Source organism: Micropterus salmoides, unplaced genomic scaffold (assembly GCF_014851395.1).
Source record: "Micropterus salmoides isolate LMB-PRFRI ecotype aquatic unplaced genomic scaffold, ASM1485139v1 Ms_hic_scaffold_16, whole genome shotgun sequence".
Classification (NCBI taxonomy): Eukaryota; Metazoa; Chordata; class Actinopteri; order Centrarchiformes; family Centrarchidae; genus Micropterus; species Micropterus salmoides.
This window is the reverse complement of record NW_024040707.1, coordinates 8,347,591-8,371,444: the sequence shown is the minus strand read 5'-3', so window position 1 is coordinate 8,371,444 and position 23,854 is coordinate 8,347,591. Positions and strand designations below refer to the sequence as shown.

Genomic DNA, 23,854 nt, shown 5'->3' with positions numbered 1-23,854 from the left:
GTCAAGTTTCACCCACTAACATCCCATTATCTCATTCTGCTTGCTGTACATGTGCACTGTCCACACACACACACAGGAACAAGGGAGGAGTCAGGGACGGTTGCATTGGAGGAAACGGGTTAACGGCAGGCAGTTAGAAAAGGGGTGTGGAAAGAGTAGAGAGAGAAGCCAAAGGAGTGGGGCCATATAAAGAGCAACAGAACATAAGCCAGGCTTTATCCTGCTTGCCTGTCCCGCACACTTAGACCTCACAGGAAACTCCCCCAGCCTTCACACACTCACTCATTATCACTTACCACACTTTTTACTCTCACACAGAGTCTCAACGGCTTGCTGAGTCTGACCAGAGAGGATGCCTGCGCCCATGTGGAGAATGAATGGGCTCTGGAGAAGGATGGCTGGAGTTCTGGTGCTCAGCGCTCTACTGCTCAGCAGTGAGTAATTATAGATTGTACTACCTTCTTTTGCAATCTTGATTGTCTCCAATATTCCCTCTCTCACCACACAGACTCTTATTTTATGTGTGAAACTGAAGTTTTTGCTGTTCCTTTTTTTTGTCTCCAAGAGTCTCAGAGATTATAACATTTGTGCATCCGTATGTGTACATCAACAGTGGCTTTTTACTGAGTAGTTGGTGGGGGGTTGCTTTGATGTGTTCCAGGCATGGTTAGCGGCAACATGGTTGTAGACACAAAGGGTCTGCTCAGGAGTGGAAAGTTGCTGTTGAGAATAATTATGCTTTACATCCTGCAGTGCATCTGGGTGGAGCTAACGTGTGTGTTTGAAAGTGTGTAAAACCACGCACAGCCTTAAAATAGATAAATGTATTTTTATATTAAAAATAGGAACTGTATTGATCTGTTGCATGGTTACATCCTCCTGACTGTGACACCAGTGAGCTATAAAGATATTTCAAGTACATATTAGTGTGTGTGTGTGTGTGTGTGTGTGTGTGTGTGTGTGTGTGTGTGTGTGCAATCATTGGGTGTGTGTGGACTCACTGGGCAGTCCACTCCAAATCGGTCTGATGCTAATTGCAGGGTGATGTATGGCTTGGATGGCATTGCTGCCTCGCTGCTGTAAAGCAGGACTAGATCTAGTTTAGCGCAATATAACGACTTCTGCAGAGCCATGAGGCCCCATCTATGGGCACAGGGGTGTTGAATATTTGGTGTGACCTTGGGAAGACTAGGAGGAGTATCCCAGACTGATGAAAATAACTAAAGGTTTACTTTAAAAGGGAAAAGATCGTGAGATGGCAGAACATGTTTGTAGCTTGCACAATAAAAAGGCACACCACATACCGTCTGCATCAGCAGCTTAATAGATGGTAATTAGATCTACATGGAAATCTAATTACTCTGCCCACTCTCGCCAAGAAATGAAAGCCACAATGCAGGGACAACATTTTAAGACACAACTAATAATCAACTATGTATTTTCTCTTGTTGATTGAAAAACAGCTATTCTACCTATCTTATTATCTCTATAATTAGGATTTTGTTTTTAGCCATTGCTACTTATGATTAGCAGACAGGTTCTGATTTCTACTTTAAAAATCTCACAAGGGTGTGGCCTGAAGTCTGCTGACCCGTCCTAAGTTTTTTACCACATCCAACAGCAGTCCTCCGATCACACAGACCTGCTACATTGTTGACACTTGTGTCCAACTGGCAATGAGGTGTGAATTTACTCTGTGTATGCAATGGTTGTTTGTATCTATATCCTGCCAGTTCTACCACTCTGTGTCGATCATTTTAATACTTGTGGCCATTTCTGTTTTTCTTTTGATACATTTTGTATCGGGCGGCACAGTGGTACAGTGGTTAGAAGTCGTGGGATCAAACCCCGGTTTCCCCAACCAGTTTGCATGTTCTCCCTGTGTCTGCGTGGGTTCTCTCCAGGTGCTCCGGCTTCCTCCCACCATCCAAAGACATGCAGACTAGGTTGATTGGTGACCCTAAATTGTCCTTAGGTGTGAGTAGTTGTTTGTCTATGTGTGGCCCTGCAATGGACTGGCGATCTGTCCAGGGTGTACCCCGCCTTGCGCCCGATGTCAGCTGGGATTGGCTCCAGCCCCCCCCCCCCCGTGACCCTGTACGCAGGATAAGCGGTTGACTATGGATGGATGGACATTTTGTATCACCAGCCAAGTCACAAGAGACAAACTGTCTCCTCCGTGACTCACGATTAGGGCTATATGGCTACAATGGTTCATGGGTCAGAGATCTGACCCCAGTGACGTCAATCTTCATTGACATTTTTAACTTTTCATGCTCATGAGAAGACGCTTTGTCAAGCCACTCCATCCTGATAAATGCATAGGCGCTCCTCTGCACAGCTCCTGTCTTGCTCTGTATTGTTCTAACTGTGGAATCATTGTGTATAAGGAGGTTTAATGAATGCCACATTTGATTTGGTGGCAGTGATTTCATTAGATCAACACTGGCGAGTGAAAAAGTTAATAACATTTGCAGTGGACAAACATCTTAGAAAAAGTGACTCAGGCAAACAAGAGTTGAAGGGTGAATGGACTGGAGGTGGGATACAGGAGAGACAGGATGAGTGCCATTGATGCACTTGATTAGTGAATGTGTTTAACTGTGTTTATCAGAGCAAACATCCTTGTCATATATAAGCAGGCCAATCATCCAGACTCCTCTGCAAACAGATTTAGTTTATGTACCCACTTCTCATGGCTATCACCAGTAGTTATGCAGTCGTGCAAATATGTAATGTAGTGCAGACAATGTTGGATGATGTCAGTCTACGCCTCTTGGAGTATGTTATAAGCTGTCTCTCTCTCTCAAAACATTGGGGGAAAACCCAAGCTTTAAATCTGCTCTGGAGAAGGGGGAAAACATCTTGTCTTGCTTATTTCAGCTTGTCATCTACAATGACTGTTTCTGTTGCTAAGTCAGGGCCTCGGGCAGGGCTGAATGAGCTGTGACAATTGCTGTTAGAATATTCACTCGAGGTTGGGAGATTTTTTTTTTTTGGTGTGTATGTGTTTGTGTGTGCACATGCGTAAAGCCATCAATGCTCAGTAGATCCTTTGTGTAACACTCACTTAAGTGGCCTTCACTGATACAGGTCAGAATATGATAGCTTAAACTGAACTGATGAACTCACAGACTGCTGCCTTCTGTTAGAGAAAATGTAAGAAATTGTCAAGATTAAAACCTTGAAAAGGACAACACAGAGAGTACAGATCAGCATCCATATCTCCCTGCACACAAATGAACAATGTTTCTCAGACAGCAGCTTCCCCCTGCCAACATAAACATGGGCAGACTATTGCCACTCTCATTCTCATGGCCCTTGGCTATTGACCAGCATTCCTCCAGTCCCACGTTGTGATGGCGAAGTTTGATTCACGTCATCTGCTGGAGGGCGTGGATCTTTTACATAAGCCTTGGCAGATAGTGGTCTTATGTCAGGCTAGGGTGTGTGTCCACTTGGGCCCAAAGTTATGGCTGAAGAGCCACGTGAGCATGCTAATTAATTAAACCTGGAGCCTGTAATCTGTCAAACTGCCAATTTGCTTCAGTGATTTCTTGTGAGAGAGCCAGGTCCGGCTACAGCTGAAATCAATGAAATATTTGAACAAACACCGTCTGTCATAAGTGTCTGTTCCGATAACTCGTCTGCTAGCCCACAACAGCACAATCACAGAAACAATAGGACATTTTAAACTGCAATTCTCTCTTTGAATAATCTTAATTTGGAGCCAACTCTTTCCCAAAGAAAACATATCAATGATATGAAAACAAAGCCACTGTCGCTGCTAACTAAATGATCCTCCAGGAAAAGCAGTTGACTTGAAGAAATAGATCGTCTAGCAACAATATTTACCTAGTGAAACAATCTTAATGAAAAACAGATGCTGTGTTAGCATTCAAATCTTCCTTTTCCAATTACTGCTGTTCTGGTGAGCTTATTGTTCCTTGTTCCCTTGGCACCCTGCTGCAATTTTACAGCTGTTGGGTTTTACCAGCATATAGGAGGGGGGAAAGGGCCTCTCCTCCAGTTTCTCCTTCATTTTCAGCCCAGAAAATTTGGCGGGACAAGTAGCAGTGAGGCGGAGAAACTCCAGATATCACTGCTCAGATTGAAATCACCCCTGCATTCAGCTAATGAGCAGCCCCAAGATAATAGCGTGAATTCCAAAACAAGAACTTGGAAGCACTCTCTGCTTCTTGTGTCATCTCTGCCTTTTCACGCTGGCTCAAAAATAGCTAAGTGACCCTCCACACACTGATTGATGAAGGTTATGATGATGTCATGCCGAACACCAGTAGAAAGCAAAGGGTGTATATCACACATAGTGTATGTTGGAAAACCAAGCAATGCTGTCTTTATGGTGGGGTATACTGTTTATGCTGGGGAATAAGAGCACTCAATGAGCCCCTGCTCAGGCTTTTTGACTGCCGGAATAATTGCTCCTGGTAATTAATGTTCAGGCATGTTGTTGAAGCCTTGCTTTATACTTCCTAATTGAAAACACAAGACTGTGGCCTTTAGCTATTCAAGGTGCTCAGTTTGGACACCTTATTCATTTGTACTGTATATATAAACAGTTTCAGTGCAGCTTTTTTTTTCTTTCTTAAGACAAAACTGCAGAGTTTAGCCATATCTGGAAGGCTATCAGATTGTTGCTATTATTTCTCAATCTTCCCCTCCTCTTAGCCTCAATCACATTAGAGCCAGTTAGTGTAGGGCTATAGGTTTCAATATCTTTTTACAACCTCTCCCCACACAGTCTCAACAGAAGCTGGAATGAGTCCATGGACATCTGCTGTTGTGGCCCAATGCAGGTTCTGACACAGAGCTATGGCCGCTTGAAGCAGCTGAAAGAAGTGTTTTGGAAACATGGGTTTAAAGTTTCACTGCCCTGCTAAAACTATTTTAATGAGTAAATTAGGGGTTGAAAAACACAATGATCAGAAGCTGTTAGCTGCTATCAATCATAAATGTTACCTTTTCATTCTTTATTTTCGTCCTTCTAAGTGTTTATCCCAGCCTTCGGTTTTATCAACCCTGTATCAGTGTGATTGAAGGAAAGATTAAGATAAGATTAGTTAAAAATAACCACGTCAAGTCGATATAAAACAGAGGACAGTACGCCTGTGCTGTACACCCTATTATAACAGTTAGTGTGGATGTGATCCCACCCCAGGAGTGTTTGTCTGTATTCAAGAGTTGGTGTGTTATCTGCAGCCCCCAGCATGTTGACCTCTGCAGTTTGAAGAGGTCACTGAATGTCGCGTGCTATGACAGCCACATCCTGTCCTCGGATGTACATAGATAACATTCCACAAACCTGTTGTTAATTCCTTTCTATTTTTTTTTTTCTTCAAAACTATCTTGTGTTTTGTTGAAAAACAGCATGGGCGTTGACAGGGTGGAAAAGTCAACATTTGCCACCTGTTTGTCCTGAAACAAAAATAGTTCTAACATTTGGGACCTGAGAGGCATAGTCCTGGGATTTATTTTCTTTCTGATTGTCACTAGAATAGCAGGTCATTGTAAAGTAGTAGTGCTCTTTTTATTTTTTCATACGGCCCGAGATATGCTATGCTGTTATTCTAGCCTATACACAAAGAATGTCTCATAAGTGTTGAATCAATTAATTGATTAATCTATTGGTTGATCAACAGAAAATTAATCACCAACCATTATGAAACTCGATTAATAGTTTAAGTCATTTATGGAGCAAAAACGCCAAATTCGTCAAATCATTTAAGTGGTTCACAAATGTGGCGATTTGCCTTTTCTTTCTTTTTTGCTAGTCTGGGTTGTAGACTAGCAATGTTAAGAATTAAAAAAAAAAAGGATAATTCATAGACTAAACAATTAATTGAAAAAGCCAGCTAAGCCTCATTTGGTTGGCCACAAGCTAAGTCTAGCCTCTCTCTTAGCATCTTAGTCCCAGAATTCCCTTGAGGGTCTCTGTGACTGAAGGAATTTCTGACTTAAGCTGAAATGACGTTTCTCCTAAGTAATGAAAAGAAAGGAGTGAGGGTAGACTAGTCTTCTGTGGACATCTGGAAGCAGGGGACACGGATAAGTAACGAACGGGTGTGACACATTATGACAGCCAAGGTGTTGTCTCTATGGTCTGGGTGGAGGTGCAAGTCCCGAGGTTTAGAGCTGAAGCTTTTCCCCCTTATGCATGATGTCAGAGACTTCACAGCTCTCTGACAGTGCGGCACATAAGCAGGGAGGTAAAGAGTTCCCTAAGGAGACTTACTGCAGCTGCTGTCCCCTGTTCATACTATGACTGCAGCCGCTTAATGTGTGTTAATGTTTGTTTCTATTGCAATTTCCTCGCTCTTCCCCACCCTAAATCTGAGCGCTGGAATAACAGGAAGTGTAAAAGATGGCAGCTATGGGAGAGAATGGCATATGCTTTGATAGATGAGTGAGGCAGGGACATTGTAAGTGACTGAGTATGGGAACAGACAACTATTCAAATTATTTGAATCAAAATACTTTACTTCTATCTTAAATGCACATACACACACACAATCTGTTTGGCTGAAGCTGCTTGTAACATAGCAGAGGGTGATAAAGTCAGACAATGCGCAGTTAACAATCCACTGCGAGTGCTGATGCCTCTGTTGTAGCTGAAGGTGGTCTCCCTGATCTTAAACTAGATTACTACAGTGGCCATAACACAAAGACAAAAAGAGGTACTCAAACTTGAAACTAAAACTGAAAGGAAAAACCACAGTACAGTTTATAACCTGGGTTTTATTTCTGGCCATAGTCATAGTTAGACGATCACAGACTTAGATGTAAATCATAGAAGTTTTTTGTTTGTGATCTATGGCCTACCCGCCGCATACAGTAGTTCTCCATGGGATTTAACAGTCTGAGAAAGGAAAGCAACTATTGAGTAGAGAAGCATCTGTGCAGGATGCTTAAATCTAGCTGTGTGCTACACGATCGGACCTGAAACTTGATTTAATACTAAAGACTCAAGGATCAACAAACATCCAAAATTAGCATAGTGGCATAAATAAAAATGAGTATAATGTGTTTGTAGTGTGTTTGTAGTGTGTGTGTTTTTCTCTTGTCTTTCCACGATAGTACCAGCATTCAAGACTTATGTCTATATGCCTTCCATTTCTAGCTGTGTGAGTGTACGTCTGTGTTCATGAATTTTTGTGGGTGTGTCTGTTAGTGTATAAGGAGGAGTTGGAAGGTATTTCCCCAGTGAAGAAGAGGGTTAAAAGATCATCCGGAAGGAAATCCAACCAAATGTGAAAAACATAGGAAGTGGCTTTTAGTATGAAAATTGATGATAAGTCACAGTATCCCCCTCCATGTCATCATCTCTTTCCTTTTCTCCCCTGACTCCACTATAGTCTGAATGCCTTGGAAATATATTATTCACCACCAGAGAGCTAAACCTTGGAACCCTCACATCTCCACTAATTTCATCACTGCCCTCATGTATGCATTGGTCCAACCAGTGCTTCAAAATATTTTTATGTGTTTGTGTCTATCTCAGGCTTGTACTTGATTTATTTTCAGTGTGGACTAGATCCTGAATTTCAAGCAGTAAGTGATTATGTTCAATATAGGTTTATCAATTCAGTAATGACCTTACTTAATCCATTTCTTCAAACATAATCCACTAAAGTACGTTGTGAAATTCTCGACAATCTTCCAATTTTCAGGATTAATACCTGATAATTAATGTGTTACTGACTTACTTTATTGTTGCTTACATTCCCTTGGTGTTAAAAGTGAAGAACAATGAAGTACAGTTGGGTCAACCTATATACCAACAACTCAGTAGCTGCAACACATTCCAGCAGCATGTCAACAATAATGGTTGTGGCCCTGTAAACCTTCATAGACAGAGCAAAGCCCTTGCCAGGGGCTATGTGTGCTACATATGCAAGCAGGCATGGTGCTGTAAGGCCCTTCAAGCATCCACCAAATTACATGTGTCATTTGCTGGTGAAATATCTGCCTTTATCCTGCCTTATAATTGCTGTTGATTTGTCAACCATAGGCAAAAAAAATGTAAAAGTATTTGAACTGTCATTCACCAATCCTTGGCCTATATAATATCCTCTCTTTAACATATGATTTAATTCTTTACATCTGGTGTGGCTACACCCCACGCACCACGTCAAAGACTGGAACACCCACGCTGAAAGCTTCAAGGAGGACAATCAGTTCAGGAAATCCACTTGATGTAGTAAAGAGAGTGCTGAAGAGCAGGACTGAAGCCAGAGGTTGCATAGTCTGCAGCTTTTGCCTTGTGTTCCCTGAACTCATCAAACATTCTCTGGAAAGAGACCAAAGTTGTGTTTATAGAGTAGGAGTGTTATGTATGTTTCTCTGTGTTTGTGTTGAGACTGAAGGTCCTAAGGCTTCATGTTGATGCTGAGGGGCCTGGCTAGAAACACAGTGAGATTTCTCACACAGCTGTCTGAGGTGTCTGTGTCCACTCTGGTGTGGACACAGACACCTCAGACGTGTAACAGACATGTAAGAGTTTAAAGGGAGCAAATTGGTGTGTGTGTGTGTGTGTGTGTGTGTGTGTGTATGTGCATCTGTATCCATTAGCACATACTGTTTGTGTCAAATGTCTGTATGTGTGCAGAATATGTGCATATAATCTGTGTTTAAACAAGAGAACCCATTGATACAGTGAAAACAAACTGGGCAGGTTTCTTTAAAACATAAATAATTGTGCTTATTCTAGACACTTAATACTTAACTGGCTGGACTGTGAAGTGCTTTAAAACATTCCACTGATACTATTTGTTCTAATAAAATCTTGATACATATGAAGCATAAACTTAGGTAGGTTTTTTCAGTGGCATGGAGGCTAAACATTTTTATCCCACATTATTGATCTATTAAACATAGCAGCTCAAAGGCAATTAGCTAAAAGCTCTATTAGCACAGTTAAACAAATGTTAGGATGTATGACCACCTACAATAGTTAAAATGCAGCATATGGCCAGCTTTGCGTAATGTACAGCTAGTTGATGCCATTGTCAAGGTAAAACGCACTGCAGGAGAAAACCATTTATTAAAGAGCCTGGACACATACTATAGTATGTTGGTCGCTTGCTAGCTGGGAAAAATATCACACTGTGTTTTGTTTGGGGTACTAAAGTTCCTTCAAGGAGCTTGGAAGTTATTCCAGAGTATGTTAAAGTCATTCATGTTTATAGGATTGCAAACACACACTAAACATCTAAATTAATCAGTCTGGTAATGAACTAAATAATGGTAGTGGTTCACCAAACCAAACATTTTCCTCAGATTGCAGCATAGTTTTGGTTTGATGTTAAACTGTTTACACATTATGTTGGTTTCCTTCCATGCGAAGGGGAGTGTTTAGAAATAATGGTGCAGCAATTCAGTTCTCCTTTGTGGCAGTGGCAGTGGGAGCAGGGGTGATGGCATCTAGCCCTATTATAAAGAGTTCTGTGTGTCTATGTGGGCGTGTAATAACACAACAGTTAAAATGCTTGCCCCATAAAATCAAATCAAGTTTATTATATTTTGATGAACATATACAATTGAACAGGGCAATCTATTAACATTATCTAGTTGGCTAGATGAGCAGATTTGTCATATAAATCTGTTGTTAGACATTAAACTTTAAAAACTAATTCAACCTAGGGAAGCCACTCAACACTCATATACCTAGAAATACCTCACATGAACACAGGGAAGGCTTTCTACTATTCTTAACCTTAAAGGAGACCTATTATACTGCTTTTCCAGTCCTATATTGTTGTTCTATGACTAGTGTATGGCAGCTTTGCATGATTTAAGTTCAAAAAAAGAATTCCCTGTCTTATACTGGCTCTTCATGTAGGCCTTCATTTCAGCCTGTCTGATGCGGCATTCAGACCAAATGCGACGAAACGCTCTCCTCGCGGGGGTTTTATCGCTGGACAACTGCTGAGTGTTCACACACAACGCAATAACGCGAATAAACACAACAGCTGTATGAACCCAAAGTAAACATTTTGCTGTGATTAAATAGCAATAAACGGATCAAACTGATGCCGAAATAATATGATGCAGATTTGTTAATGTGAATTCATGCTTTGTCAGGTCTGTCAGCAAGACAGCAGGACAACAACTTCTAAAATGTTGGTTTTCTGAATGGAGTTTGGATCGATCAGGGCTATGCTATGCTAACTTGGTCACTGTAAAGTACAATGAATGGAATAAATTTACATACACATGTTTTCTGAACTCACCAGGTAGTTCAACCTCCTCGCTTTTTTTTCTCCCAGCAATGTCCAGGTTTGTCCGGTTTTTATATAAATATGAAGTAGTGCCAAACGACCGTAACAACACTGGAATCGGATGTGCACGGAATCTAGCTGCTGAGAAGCTCGAATGAAGATAAATAAATCAATGTTGTAATCCCAAAAACTAAAGTAAAAAGCTAATTTAATAATAGCAGTTTACTCCTCCCGCAAGCAAACGCTGCAGTTGTCAGAGCAGAATCCAGTCCGACTACAGGTGTTTATTTGTCCAAAAGCTGGAGTGCTGCTCCCGGCTCTTCTCCCCCAAGTTTAGCAGTTCTCCGCCGGCCAGCAGATTTTCAATCGTCTGCTCTGCCTGGCCCTCTCCACACAACTCTGTGAAGCCGTCGGTGGCGCGTTGCCTTCGCTTCGCTTTTGCGTCGCCGGCACCGCCCCCTTCGCGCCGCCCGACGGGAAAAGCTCTGTGTGTGTCCTAGAACGGAGCCATTGGTAGAAAAATCAGTTCAAAACAGAGCGTTCAGAACAGGAGGAAATCTGAAGTTTTTGCTCACAGGGATTTCTTTTAAATACATCTTTATTAGAAGCTTTGGCAATGTTTAACATGAACCTCCAACATTGTAACATTGTAGATAAGTCATAAAATGTGGAAAAACATAATAGGTGTCCTTTAATGTAAGAAAGGTCTTAGCACCACCCAAATTAATCCCAAGATTATTACAGAAACATGATCTCTCCCAGAGGATGGATGTGTATCAGGATACCATGACCTTTTGACTGAGCTGTTTATGTGCCTAGGCTGACAGTGAGAATTAGCCCATATGTGACTAGTAATTACTTAGAGCCCCTGAGAACACATTCCAAATTGGTTTGGCATCTTTGGGTTGGGCATGAGGTTTGGTTCAAGAGTTCAGACTGTTCAAACCAACCCTCTGCCCTGACCTCATTCACACAAACATTTCATTGAGCCTGTGCTAGAAATTTCATCCCGAGATACCATACATATTTCATGTTCCCCCCTCGAATAGTGTTTCCTCCTTCCTGAAGGTCTCCCCTCCATGGTTGGGGTTAGGGCATAGGTTAGATCATAGCAGTTAGATTATAGGTGTAGCAGTGATAGTTGGCTGATGTTAGCGTATGGTTGGGGTCTGGTTAAGAATCTTAGAAGACGCCCGGTTGGGGTTAAGGACAAAATTGGGTGCAGATTAAGGTAAAGGGAAAGGCATATCTATAGGAAAATACATTTTAACACAACACCGTTTTAACACAACTGCTGATTTGACCCATATTGACACAGCCAGCACTGCAGTGGCTGTGATAGCTCAGGGAGGCAATTTGCTTTAAAATCCTTAGCACCCAATTGCCACAGTTTTAGTCAAAAGTCATACTCCTTATCGTAGTCATAACACTGTGAAAATTGAGTTTACAGACATGATGCAAATATTTTTAGTTTCGGTGTGACTAATACTTTTCAAGGATATCATTAAGTTTGATTTCCATCACAAATACATTTTCAAAAAGAAGCTCCTTATAACTCTAGAAGTGAATCTCCAGTTTTTTACGTTTTCTCCAGTATGAAAGTTTTCTGTCCATTCTAAATTGTCCATTCTAATTCTAATAGCCCACAGCTAACTCACTGCATCTATGGCAACATTATACTTCCTGTTTACATCCCCAAAGCCCCCAAATTATGGGAATGTAGTTCCCAAACTTAGAATATGATTATCCCAATCAAGTATCCCAATCATAGAAGGACATAGAATATTAAGTTACGAGACGTTGGAGGAACACAGTTTACAGAGCAATGCTTTAATTGTTGCAGGCATCAAAGAGCATTGATTCATCAGATAAAAGTGTTGATGTTGTTGTCACTCACTGGTTCTCACATGATCTCCCTTCCTTGCAGATGAGGTGATGTGTCAAGGCAATGCAACTACAAAAGAATCTTCAGTCGGCACTACTGGGAGCCTTGGTAAGCGTGCAATGAGACTTGAGATGATCACTGGGGTTTTGGCAATTTCTGTGGAATTTTGTTGGTTATTCAGATTAAAATTAAATCACTTTATGTCCTCTTCTAAGATAGGCCATAATGAAATAATGATCATAATAATAATAATGAATGAATCCACTGCAGCTCCAAGTACCACTGCTTCATCGAATGTAAGTGTCACTCCTGCTGTTGCTGAAAGTTCTGCTACTTCTGGAGGTTCTCCAGCGACCAATGTACCATCTACAGTCAGTTCTGACAAGCAGGATGGAGGCGCCTCAGGGAACACGACCATACTCAAAGCCAAGGATTCACATGCTGAGGTCTCAGTTTTACTCCCTTATTTTTGATTGTGGTTTTGATTAACTGCCTGTTCAGTTGGTCTTTCTCTACTTTTTGACTTTTAACATTTCAACTCAAGAATGATGATTTTATATGGCTGCAAATTCACACACATACTTTTTTTGACCACAACTTTATCTCTTCAACTTGTTTGCAGCTTGGTAACCCACCACCACCAGGTGGTTCCTCTGTATTTGTGGGCATACTGGTCAGTGGTCTGATTGCCGCCCTTGCAATCACTTTAGGTTACTTGAAATGCAAACGCAAGTCTGACACGAAGGGAGTGAGGCTGGTAAGCACATTTTGACATTTTCTGTTCATAATAGATGCACAATATACAGTATTGTATGTTGCCACTGTGGACCTTATTTAGTTACTTTATGGTTTTTATGTTTGTGTTGGCTCCACAGGAGTTGCCTATCAGTGATATAGCACTGAACCCATGAAATGAAAATCACTGCAGTGATTACCTTGTTTTTCTACATCTGAAGTCAAAAGAGCACTATTTTCTTCCGTTGGAATCAATTGCTACCAAAGTTTTAATTAGGGAATGTTGCTGGCCAGCTATCACAGAGAATATGCAGAGAAAGAGTGAGAGTATGCTATCCAAAGACCCACGCCCTGCTCTCTGCTGCCTTTTTTTTAATCTGCAGGGCTCACTGTTTCATCTACTAACCAGGCACAGCTGTATCACATGATAGACACCACATAACAGGACATGTGTTTAGAAGTAATAGTGGGAGGGTGTAGGGGTTATGGGAGGCATCTGTGTACATACGTGATTATGTGAATGGCAGAACTGGTTGATCATCAACTACATTGCTTTATTTTTAACCCCTTCAGAATATTCAAGGTCCTATATAACACATAAGCACAGTAAAGCTTTTTTTTTATGATTTACTAAATCAAGAAAAAAATTTAAATATGGGAAATGTCTGCTACATTTCTCAAATATTTCAGCATGCTTTACACTGATGAAAAGAGGGGACAACTTCTTCATAGCTAGTTCATACTACCTACAAGCCTATACAAGTATCCTGACACCCATGTGTTGTTGAAATTTTCTATCTTGCCTTTCCATGTTGAGCTGCTTGTGCTGTATTTTCAGGCAGAGGAGGCCTATCCAGTAGATCAGGAGAACCAGGGGAACACTCTTGTATCTGTAGCCCCCCTCAACCCACCTCCAGAAACCCAGGAGAAACCCAGTGTAAATGGAGAGTCCCCTGAGGCAGACAAGACCCAGCCTCCTCCTCCCACCAACGGCCACTCCACCACCAAGACAGCCGACACAGAGCTGTGAAAAAGTCTACAAATAAGCCCAGGAAATACCCCCACAACCCCCACACACAAACACACATGCACACATGCTTATGCAAACTCACCTCCCTCTCTGAATCCACTCCTGCCCAACCATATAGTCCACAACAAAGTGAACATCAGGGACTAGAACAATCTCCCACATTAACATAACTCCTCTCTTGTTATGTTCCTCTTTTGGCTATGTGCCTCAATGAATATCAGGAAAAGTAGTCTGATGACGATGATGATGGCTGTGATGAATGATGTTGATGATGATGAAGGCTCAGTCCCTGGTTTGTTGGCAGGTTGGAACGAGAGACAGGAGATGGGCAGCTATGGTTTGAAGGAGAGTGTATTTCATTGAATCAGCACTGGTTCCCATGATGACTGCAGCCCCTGAAGTTACAGCCATGTGCTGGCAACACATAGCCGGTCTCTGCATGTCATCAGGTTTAAAGCTCCAGTCAACTCTTCACTAGTACAGCATAAGAACATAAATTAAACTGTTCCTAAGTTTAGTGTAAAGCCATGACAGACAGAGAGGAAATAAATCACACTGCCTTGAAATCTGTTTACAAATCTCTCAGAGAGAAAATCCGTTGGGCCCTGCCTGATTGAGTTACTGATTGTGTATGAATGTGTGTACGTGTGTCTACAAATACTTGCATGTACTGTGCACACATACATTTAAGCTTGCTTACTGTATGTATGTGTAGTTGATTGCAAGTCGTGGATTTTGATAAAGTATGAGTGAGTGAATTAACAAGTCTGAATGTGCATGTGACATCCTCTATGAAAAGTGTACAATTTTGTAAAATGAAGTTGACAAAGTGATGGCTCACCGACTTGCAGTGAGGATGAAGGAGTATTGAAGTTTTAATTACATCATTTTCTTGAAAAGGGGTAGCTGCAAGGAATTCTCCAATATATCACTGCAAACTGTAGTGAAATCAATCACAAAGCCAACAGGAGTCTTTACAGTGGCTTCATAGTTGCTGCTGAAACTGTCTGACCAGACTCAAAAAGACCTAGGACGAAGAGCCTCTTACTGTCAGCTCTGTCCATCCATTTGTCAGTGTTATTCTCTTTTCAATATACTGAATATGCTCTTTTTACTATCAGCATTCTATTGAGCAGTATGTATAGTATGGTGCCTTTTATGTCCTGTTTTTATTTTTTGTACTGACATGTATTAAGTTCCTACTATGTGCCAAAGAATTTCATTTCATAGCAAATGTTCTGTACTAAAATCTGATGTTCTTTGGAATTGTTTTTGTCCTGTAAATCAGTCAGTATTTACTGATATACCTGCGATTTAATACCAACAGAAACTGCAATGTTTTTTAGTCGAACTGGGACACACTGATATATAAATGGGATGTCTTGCATTGATTTCTCCTTTCAGTCCATTTTGTATCTTGTCATTGCTAACATTCCAATGTGACTGTTTCATTTTACTAGCACCCTGTAGTTTAAATTGGTAAAATAAAAAACTTTTTTTATGAATCGTCTCGTTTTGTAAAAAACAAAAAACAAAAAACAACAATCAAAAGAGTAAGTGGAAATAGCAATGGGTTTTTGAACCACAGAAACATGTGCACATATTACACACACACATACATCTGTGCTCTAAGGCACATTGAATTTAAATCCAGCACAGCCCATACGGTCACACAGCTGGTTTGCATAAGCAGTAGTAATGACATGACTTCACACTGCTTTGTCTTTCACAGTTTGGGTGGGGCAGCAAAAAACATCCACCAGCTGTCTTTTCTAAACAGTAAACAGCACAGGACATGTTCATGAGCACCACGTCATTACAGAGTCGACTAACTATCCATCATCATATTCATATATTTATTTATTTTGTCACTATCTACTGTATGTGACAGTGCTAGTTTATCTCCCATCCACTCACACCCCTTTTTCATCACAAGGTCAAGCCCCATGTGAATTCCTACACTGTCCTTTCCCCTTCCACACCCTACAAGGAAAATATTTCCTCAATGCCACTGAGCAGCTGTAGAGCTGTCCTCTTTTACAATATGCCACAAATAAAGCCATCAAATAGGCATAAATATATAGACTTCAACGTGGTCATCAACAATCTGACAGTGCCGCATGGTGCAAATTTAACCAGTGTAAATTCCAGTGGACGTGAACATTGCTGTATGAATTTACGCCCAAACATCTGTTCTTTGCAACCTATTTGACCTTGAACTCTGTGAGGTGAATCATCTGCTAAGATCTTATTTTACATACAGTATAACCAAGAAACCAACAGACTCCATGTGAGAATATCGAGTTCACCTCTCATTTAATTGTCTGCCCAACATTTACTCATTCCGAAGGCTCTCTCTAAGTCTGTCAAACGTAAAGGGTTGGTTCACTGAAATTACACACACACACACACACACACACACACACACACACACGCACACACAATCTATATGTAATTTTATCTTGTCATGCTGATAGTTTGATTTGCCCAGGTTGTGAGATATGCATCTCTGGGTATTTTGCCACTGGCCCAATACAATGGAGATGAATGGAAATTAATTTGTGCTGAAAACAGCGATCTCTCTTTCTCTGTTCACAACAAGGACTCTGGATTATGGAGAGACCTTGTTCTGGTCATTTTACTTGGAACTACTTTCTATGAAAACAATTAACAGGACATGCATCCAGTATAAAGCAAACATTTTGTCTGAAAAGTGATGCTTTTGAATTGTTTTAAAAAAAAATTAATTCTGAGCACCACAGATTTTATTGAACTCCACTATACTGGGGTTTGTGGCATTAATAAAATGAATTAAAAGTTTTATTTGTAATTTGGGTGAACCAACCCTTTAAATTTTCCACACATCTGCCCCTGTATCGCTACAGTATATCACTCCAGATCTTCTCTTCCACAGCTTTTCATCAATGTCACACAATTCCCCCAGCTCCAGCTTGCTCCCCTCCCATCCTTCATCCCATCCAGCTCTTAAATTGCTCCACCTCTCTATTCCACCATCTAGCCAAGAGTAGTGTATGTGCAGTGGAATCTGGGATTGTGAACAAAACTCAGCTGGTTTATTGTGGGGTGGATCCCCCCTCAGCGTAGTTACAGCTGCCAAATACGTCATGTTTTTCTTCTCCATGCCAAAGCACGCCCCATCTAAACTCATTGATGGGAAGATAATATTGGGTGGAGTGAAAGGGTTGGAGGTAAATGAGAGCACACAAGAGACCGAGTGAGACCCTGAGCTCATGAGGTGCAGTCTGCAGGCTGACCCCGTGATGCAAATTAAAAGTTGATGAACTTTCAGGTTCATGAAAAGGTGGCAGTATTAACAAATCAAGTCTTTGATCCTGCATGATAAAGAATTTGAAACATTAGGTCACAATTTAAATAATAATCATAACATATCTTTCACTTCAGACTCCTCATGCCTGTTATATCACGTCGCTCCTTTTCCTGAGTTTCCTGTTCTAAGAGACATCATGTATGGCGTTGATACTGAGTGGAAAACTGAATATGACAACAGGGCCTCTCTGAAACTTATGCAATAACAATATCTTCTCTGTTAACAAGTTTTCCCACTATGAAAACATTTTATATTCAGTAATTATTATGGGCACCACGAAGTTACTCAAGACAGATACAGTAAATATCAATCCATATGCCGGGAAATCTTAATATTATACTTTCTTCTTCCATCACAGCCTGGAACAGATATAAAGCCATCAGGATAGGCAGCAGATTATTAAAATCAGTGAAGCAGAAATTAATTCATACATACATTTATCATACATCTAAAAAAAAAGTTATCTGCAATAATCAATTTGGCCACTTGGCGGCAGCAGAAACAAGCTGTGAACTGCTTTTAATTAACTTCTTATAGTTGCCATTCAGCAGATACGGAACAACATTAGTATTCATTTGGTGCCATGTGTCAGGCTAATGTAAGTCCAGTATTAAATCTTCCTTTAGCTGTGTTTGGTTTACACTAAGATAACTTCTTTGTAAAATATCTATGTCCGCTAATGAACGCGGTTTATACTCCCAATGAACAGCCTACTCATACAGTAACGTTATATTATAGAAGTGACCATTGGTTTCTTATAATTATAGATGTGTGAAAACCCAAAGTTATTTAAAATGACTTACTATGAAGGTATTTCCAGAATCCCTAAAGACTCTAACCATCTAAATAAAAAATATCCCTTAACTGCTGAAGGGAAGAAAAATATTCTTTCCCAAGTTGCACCTCTGTTTCCAGATCAAAACAAAAATGGCAGGCCACCTAACTTTACTACCTGAATAGCAGAGTCTCAAGTTAAACGGTTAAAAATCTTTTTTTTTATCCCGCAAAAGATGAAATATTTATTCATCCAGATCGTTAAGACTCTTTGGGGATTCTGGAAATATCGTCAGAATGGCGGTAAGTGCTTTTAAAAACTGTTTAATCAATTTGCGATTGTTAACCTCTGTGACTCCAATGTATGCCTATGTAAGCATACAGTTTTTTTTAAATAAACAGAACAGGACGAAGTTGCTGCATAAAACCAAAATAATGGGCTGAAAGATGCTAAATTGCTCAATACAGGCAGCTGAGGGGAACTGCAGAGTTGGATCATAATACTTTGTGGGCTCTTTGTTACATTCGTTCAGGTAAGTAGCCATGTGATACATTATTTACATTAAAATGTTAATAATAGCTCCATGAAGAAAATATTTGTAAAAAGTAGGCTAAAAGAATATGGTGTGAAGAAGTCTCCATGTGCTACATCTCATATAGTCAGAGTAAATAGATGAGTGCTAATGTAATACAATATAATAGCTCCATGTTGAATCTGAAAGTATCCGCAGATAGAGATGAGTGGATATCTGGCTGCTTGCTCAGATCTGGACCTGGAAAGGAAGTTACTATGCCAATCTGTAAATATGCTGCTACTGTCAAGGAAAGTAAACAAAACACTTGTCAGAATGGTTTGCACTGGACATTTGAATCTCATTAAGTGTTCTGCGAATCAACAAAAGGCTCAATCATGCAGTGTATCAAACAAGAGATTTGTGATCAATATAGACAAAATGCCGACCATAACCAAAGTACAGTTAACCTTAACTTGGAATCAATAAACACTACTCTAGCTGTTTCACCTATTTTAGTTGTTGACGACTAAACCAACTAACCAATCCACTAACTAATTCATAAATGTACAAATATAGTTATGAACAGTTTGTGTGGGTATCTGGAAGTGACAAGAGGAAGTTTCAAAAGTGTACTCCACTTGATCTTGATGATATGATTTATGTTTCTGACATATTGGCAGCAGTGAATGGATTTTTGTTTTTGTCATGCAACACCCTTGCATGAACACAACAATGTGCATCCACCCACACTCACATATTCTCTCAAAATCCCAACCACTGGAGAGAAATTTAATATACTTTAACATACTTAAAAAAAAAAAACATGCATCATGGGAAATGTACTATGCAGTTTCAAAGCTGGGATCCACATTAAGGGAGGGGCCCACGGTAAGACAGAAATGGGGCCCCACTGACTAATATGCACACATGAGGGAGTGACCAGACACGTCCTACATGTAACGGTTCCATCTGACAGCCGTGTCAAAGACCGGTCAGTTTTGAATTGATTCTTGTGTGTTTTATACTACAGTTTACCCTGATAAAAAGTCACTACAAAATGTGTTTATTGTTAATACTAAACTGTAGGTTCTTGACATGTCTGTGGTATGAGGCTTTAATTTATATGAACTCTTTCTAAATCACGTATCTATTATTATTATGGGAGGAGTAATTTGCTCCATAGTATCTTTCTGGAACTAGAGTTACTGTTAAAATGAAGAGACTGTGCAACATTATAAAAGCAACCAGTATACTAATCAACAAAAATTCAAAAGCTCACATTTAATATTTTGTCTCCATAGACACCTAAACAGCAAATAACAACGGAAACTTAAATTGACATCCCGTCTGTTTCCTGCACATTGCTCTGTGGTGTCGTCTATTCCCGACATCTGCTGAGGGAAAAATCTGGAAAGCATTGTCTCTTTTTTCCAGTGATGCAACTGTCCACAGAAGGCACACATCACAACCTGTAGTAAGCTGTAAACCACACAGTTGATCGTATACTAATGATAATTTCCAAAGCTGACTTAAGAAGCCTACTGCAGATTGCAAATAACACAAAATAATATAAGTCTAATTTATCAGGCTGGTGTGTGATATTAGCTTCTAAATACACTAAAATATTCATTTAAAATATGCACACTTTAAAACAGCCACATACAGAATTACATAGGTGATTTAGCCAGCCCAATAATCCCAATTTTAGTTAAGCATACTGAGGAAAGTGTAGTTTGAATGTGATATTGTTGGGTTAGGATGCCCCCTGCTGTGGCCTAAGAGGCAAACAGGGGGTAAACTAAAAACAGTAGTAGAGTCAAAGTGAAACGAAACAAATACTGAAACTGAAATGTGATTAACTTGTGGGAGTCCATAGTCTCATACAGTCTGAACAGTAGGCTACTATAAAGCTGCTTAATGAATGTGTTGAAGCATCAAATAGAACATTTGTATTGACTGGATGTGTTTTCCTTAGTTATAAAACATATTAACCACACCGTTGCACTCTCGCTCCCTAAAAGAGAGGTAAAAGACCGAATTTAGGTTAAAACCGGAAGTTCACAGAAGGGACTCCTCTCTTTTCGTCAGTCCTCTTTCCCGCTCTGCGCCTGTTTGTAAACATGCGTCAAAAGCATGTGATCCTCTTGACGCCTTTTGGAGCGACGTCCAATCAGGAAAGGGGGGTGTGTGCGAATGGGCGTGGCTTGATTGTGTTGCTGTGAAAATGTCGATGGGCAAGGTTTTTCTTTACTGCAAGGGACCACTCTTGATTTGATAATAACTGGGAGGTTGATGGGAGGTTATGGCAGCGGTGACGGAGTAGCAATAGTAAAGTGACCGGCCGTGTTACTAAGATTGTGGAACGCCGTCGGTAAGACATCTCCCCTTTCAAGTGAAGCTGGTTATTTACAACCAGTACCTGATCCAGAGAATCATATACCATCATCAATATGGACATAGGTTATAGCGCGAGGTAGGCTGTTTTTGTAACGTTTAGTAACGTGCTTCGTTTGCTTTTTACCCTTGTATGACGTTTCTATAACGTATTATTTTAGATGTTTGTTTTAAACCTGTTAAAATGTATTTTCTTATCAAAGGACAATAGGAATTATGCATGCCCGTGATTTGATTATTAGGATGTAGTGCGCAGTTTCCAACGTTGTTTCCAGCTTTACCCGGAAATAAGCATAAGTATTTGCTCTCAGCTGTTTCCTTATAAAACGTGTCTGTGCGTATTTTTTTCTCATTTTCGTCGGAGCCAGTGAGAGGGCAGAGGAGCAGGGTGGGATGGAGAGGTGTGCTGGATGCTTGCTGCAGGAGGATGTTGCGCACTTCAATTTACCTCAGGAGTGATGGTCTGTGCATCCATGCGGTACTGCGTAATGATTTAATTCATGAGGTAGATGTTGTTGTCTATGTCTGTGTTAATGTTTGTTTGTCTGTAGCAGTTTAGACTACTTATGCTTAATTTTAACATGATAAGAGGCAGGATATAAAGTTGAATTTTAAGTTACAGGGGAGGGGGAAATACGTTAAAACAATGGTACGGTTAGAAAAAAAAATGTTCATAAGGAAAACTATATATTGTTGGTACTTTTTCCTACGTTTATTGTAGGCTGCTGACTTTGAATTTTGTTTGTTGTCTATTGCACCTGCTGTGCGTAATACCTTTTCCAGCTGAGCACAGTGTATTTAAATCAGTTACCACTTTATTCAGTGGCTGTTTGCTGTATATAGGCCTATGGTTAAAATGATGTAAGATTGTTTTCCCCATTTACAGAATTTGCAGAAATAGATTTTCTCCATTGAGATTTTGAATAAGTGTTCTTTCCGTCTAAAGTTTTTAAAATTTAATTTTATTGTACGTAAATAAATAGTGCATGTGCCTGCTGTGCCAGTGCCTTGGCTCAGCTTCATCCATCCAGAGGTTTCTATGTCATACGCACTTTTTATTCCTGATGTAAACAAACCATCCAAAAGCAATACTCTTAGTCAACACAGGATGGCGTATTACTGCAAGCTTAGATCTTCTACTGAACATGAAGTTATCAGACACAGTCATGGGTCAGATAATAGATATATATATTATATGTCTTTATTAATTTTGTGCCTCCTAACTTTGTTGACAGAAGGACTGGCACATCCATCTGTTGTGCTTTGGGAAAAATGGACCGACATCGCTTGACGTCAAACCCCGAGACTGACTGTAGTCGGCTGACCACCTGATTTGCTGACTACTTCAGAGGCACTGTAAGAGAAAATGCTTTTCAATTGCGTGATAGAATGAGCTCTAAGGATATACATATATTGGAGAATAAATAAAATGAAATTGCTTGCCTTCCAGATAAATTGTTATTCTTCACAGAGGCAAATTAGGTATTACTTCAACTTTCTGTGCAAGGTAAGAGCCACTACACTTTACAGCAAACAGCCAGCAACATCTTGGACGAGTGGCACAACAGTGCAGCAGCTCACTGTTAATATGATTATATAAGTGCAGGGTGTGTCCAATAATCAGCAGTTATATACATAAATTGAAAAGAAAATAAACATTTACATTTGCACAAAGTGTTACCTTGTATTAGTGCAATGGTAAATGTTCTCTGACTTTATCCAGCACTGTGATGCTGAGCTGAGGGGGAACTTTATAATTCACTGCGAAGTATATTTGTGTTATATTATGTCTCGAAATAATGGCTGGGATTTTCTCAGGATCTGCCAAGGAAAAAGCTCTCAGAGACTTGGGACACATGCTGACGTCCCCAGAGAGAGCATTCTTCTAAGTGGTAACTGCAAACCAGGTAATAACAGAAAAAAGATTACACTGTTTATTTTCAATAAAACATTGTAAAAAAGTAACTTTTTTTGCTTAAATGTATGTGTGGGTGCAATTAGGAGCTATGCCCATTGTTCCCAATACAGCCAAAAACAATATCAATGGAGCTGACTGGGCACCTTTCCAAGGCAGAGATTAAGGTTTAGGAAGTGGAACAGGCATGGCTGATAGATGACATGGCTAAAATTAACACACTGCCCACTGGATGAGGAGCATAAATAGCAGAGAGGAAGGCCTAGCACTTAGATGTATCTTTAAAGCTGTAGCATGTCTCTGTCAGCACAAACATAAACCACTGTCACAGTAAAACCTCCTGTTGTCGTTACAGGCTGCAGAATGTGGGGAAAAGCAAGAATTCCCAATTTATCAACAACGCTAGAATATCTGTATGATTGGGTATGGATTTAATAGAACCGCCACGGGCATATGACAGCATTCAATATAAGAGACATATTAAATGCTTTAGTTATTTGATTAAACGTGCAAAAAAACTTGTATCCAATCTTCTTAGCAAACAATTCAGCACCAAACACAGTCAAGTCCTTGACTTGCATTCATATTGTTTTGTGTTATTGTAGCTATCTTGCATAGGATGCACATAGACTGAGGACAACTTTATCCTAGAAGAACAGATAGACCTCACTCAGTCCTCAGATCGATACCCTCAGCATCTACCAGTCTGCTCGGAGAAAACATGCTTTGATCCTTCAGATCCCTTACGTTTCCCATATAGCTCGAGGATGAAAGCTGATTCTTTTGCCAATGCTCTCCTTTCTCCATCCTGTAAGGTGAAGCAGTGGGCTACATATCCCCTGCCTCCAGTGGGGAATTAGGACATCACGAACTAAAAGTGCTTTAGGGAAGAACATTTACATCCACATGAAATACAAGATGAATATCTTGACATGTAACTGCGGGATAATGAAAGATATTAGACATCAAAATCAAGGCATGGTTTGTGCTTTAATAGCTCTAAAACCTTTGAAATATCT

The 23,854-nt window shown here is 40.2% G+C and overlaps 1 protein-coding gene across 1 annotated transcript; it reads left to right on the top strand.

Annotated features, from left to right (window-relative positions):
- The first annotated feature begins 205 nt into the window (after positions 1-205).
- On the top strand, positions 206-15,393 carry si:dkey-261h17.1. The gene is made up of 5 exons (XM_038723404.1): positions 206-434; positions 12,166-12,231; positions 12,394-12,569; positions 12,746-12,880; positions 13,697-15,393. Exons 1-5 carry the CDS (start codon positions 353-355, stop codon positions 13,886-13,888), a joined length of 651 nt encoding a protein of 216 aa, XP_038579332.1. The 5' UTR covers positions 206-352; the 3' UTR covers positions 13,889-15,393.
- The last annotated feature ends 8,461 nt before the right edge of the window (positions 15,394-23,854 follow it).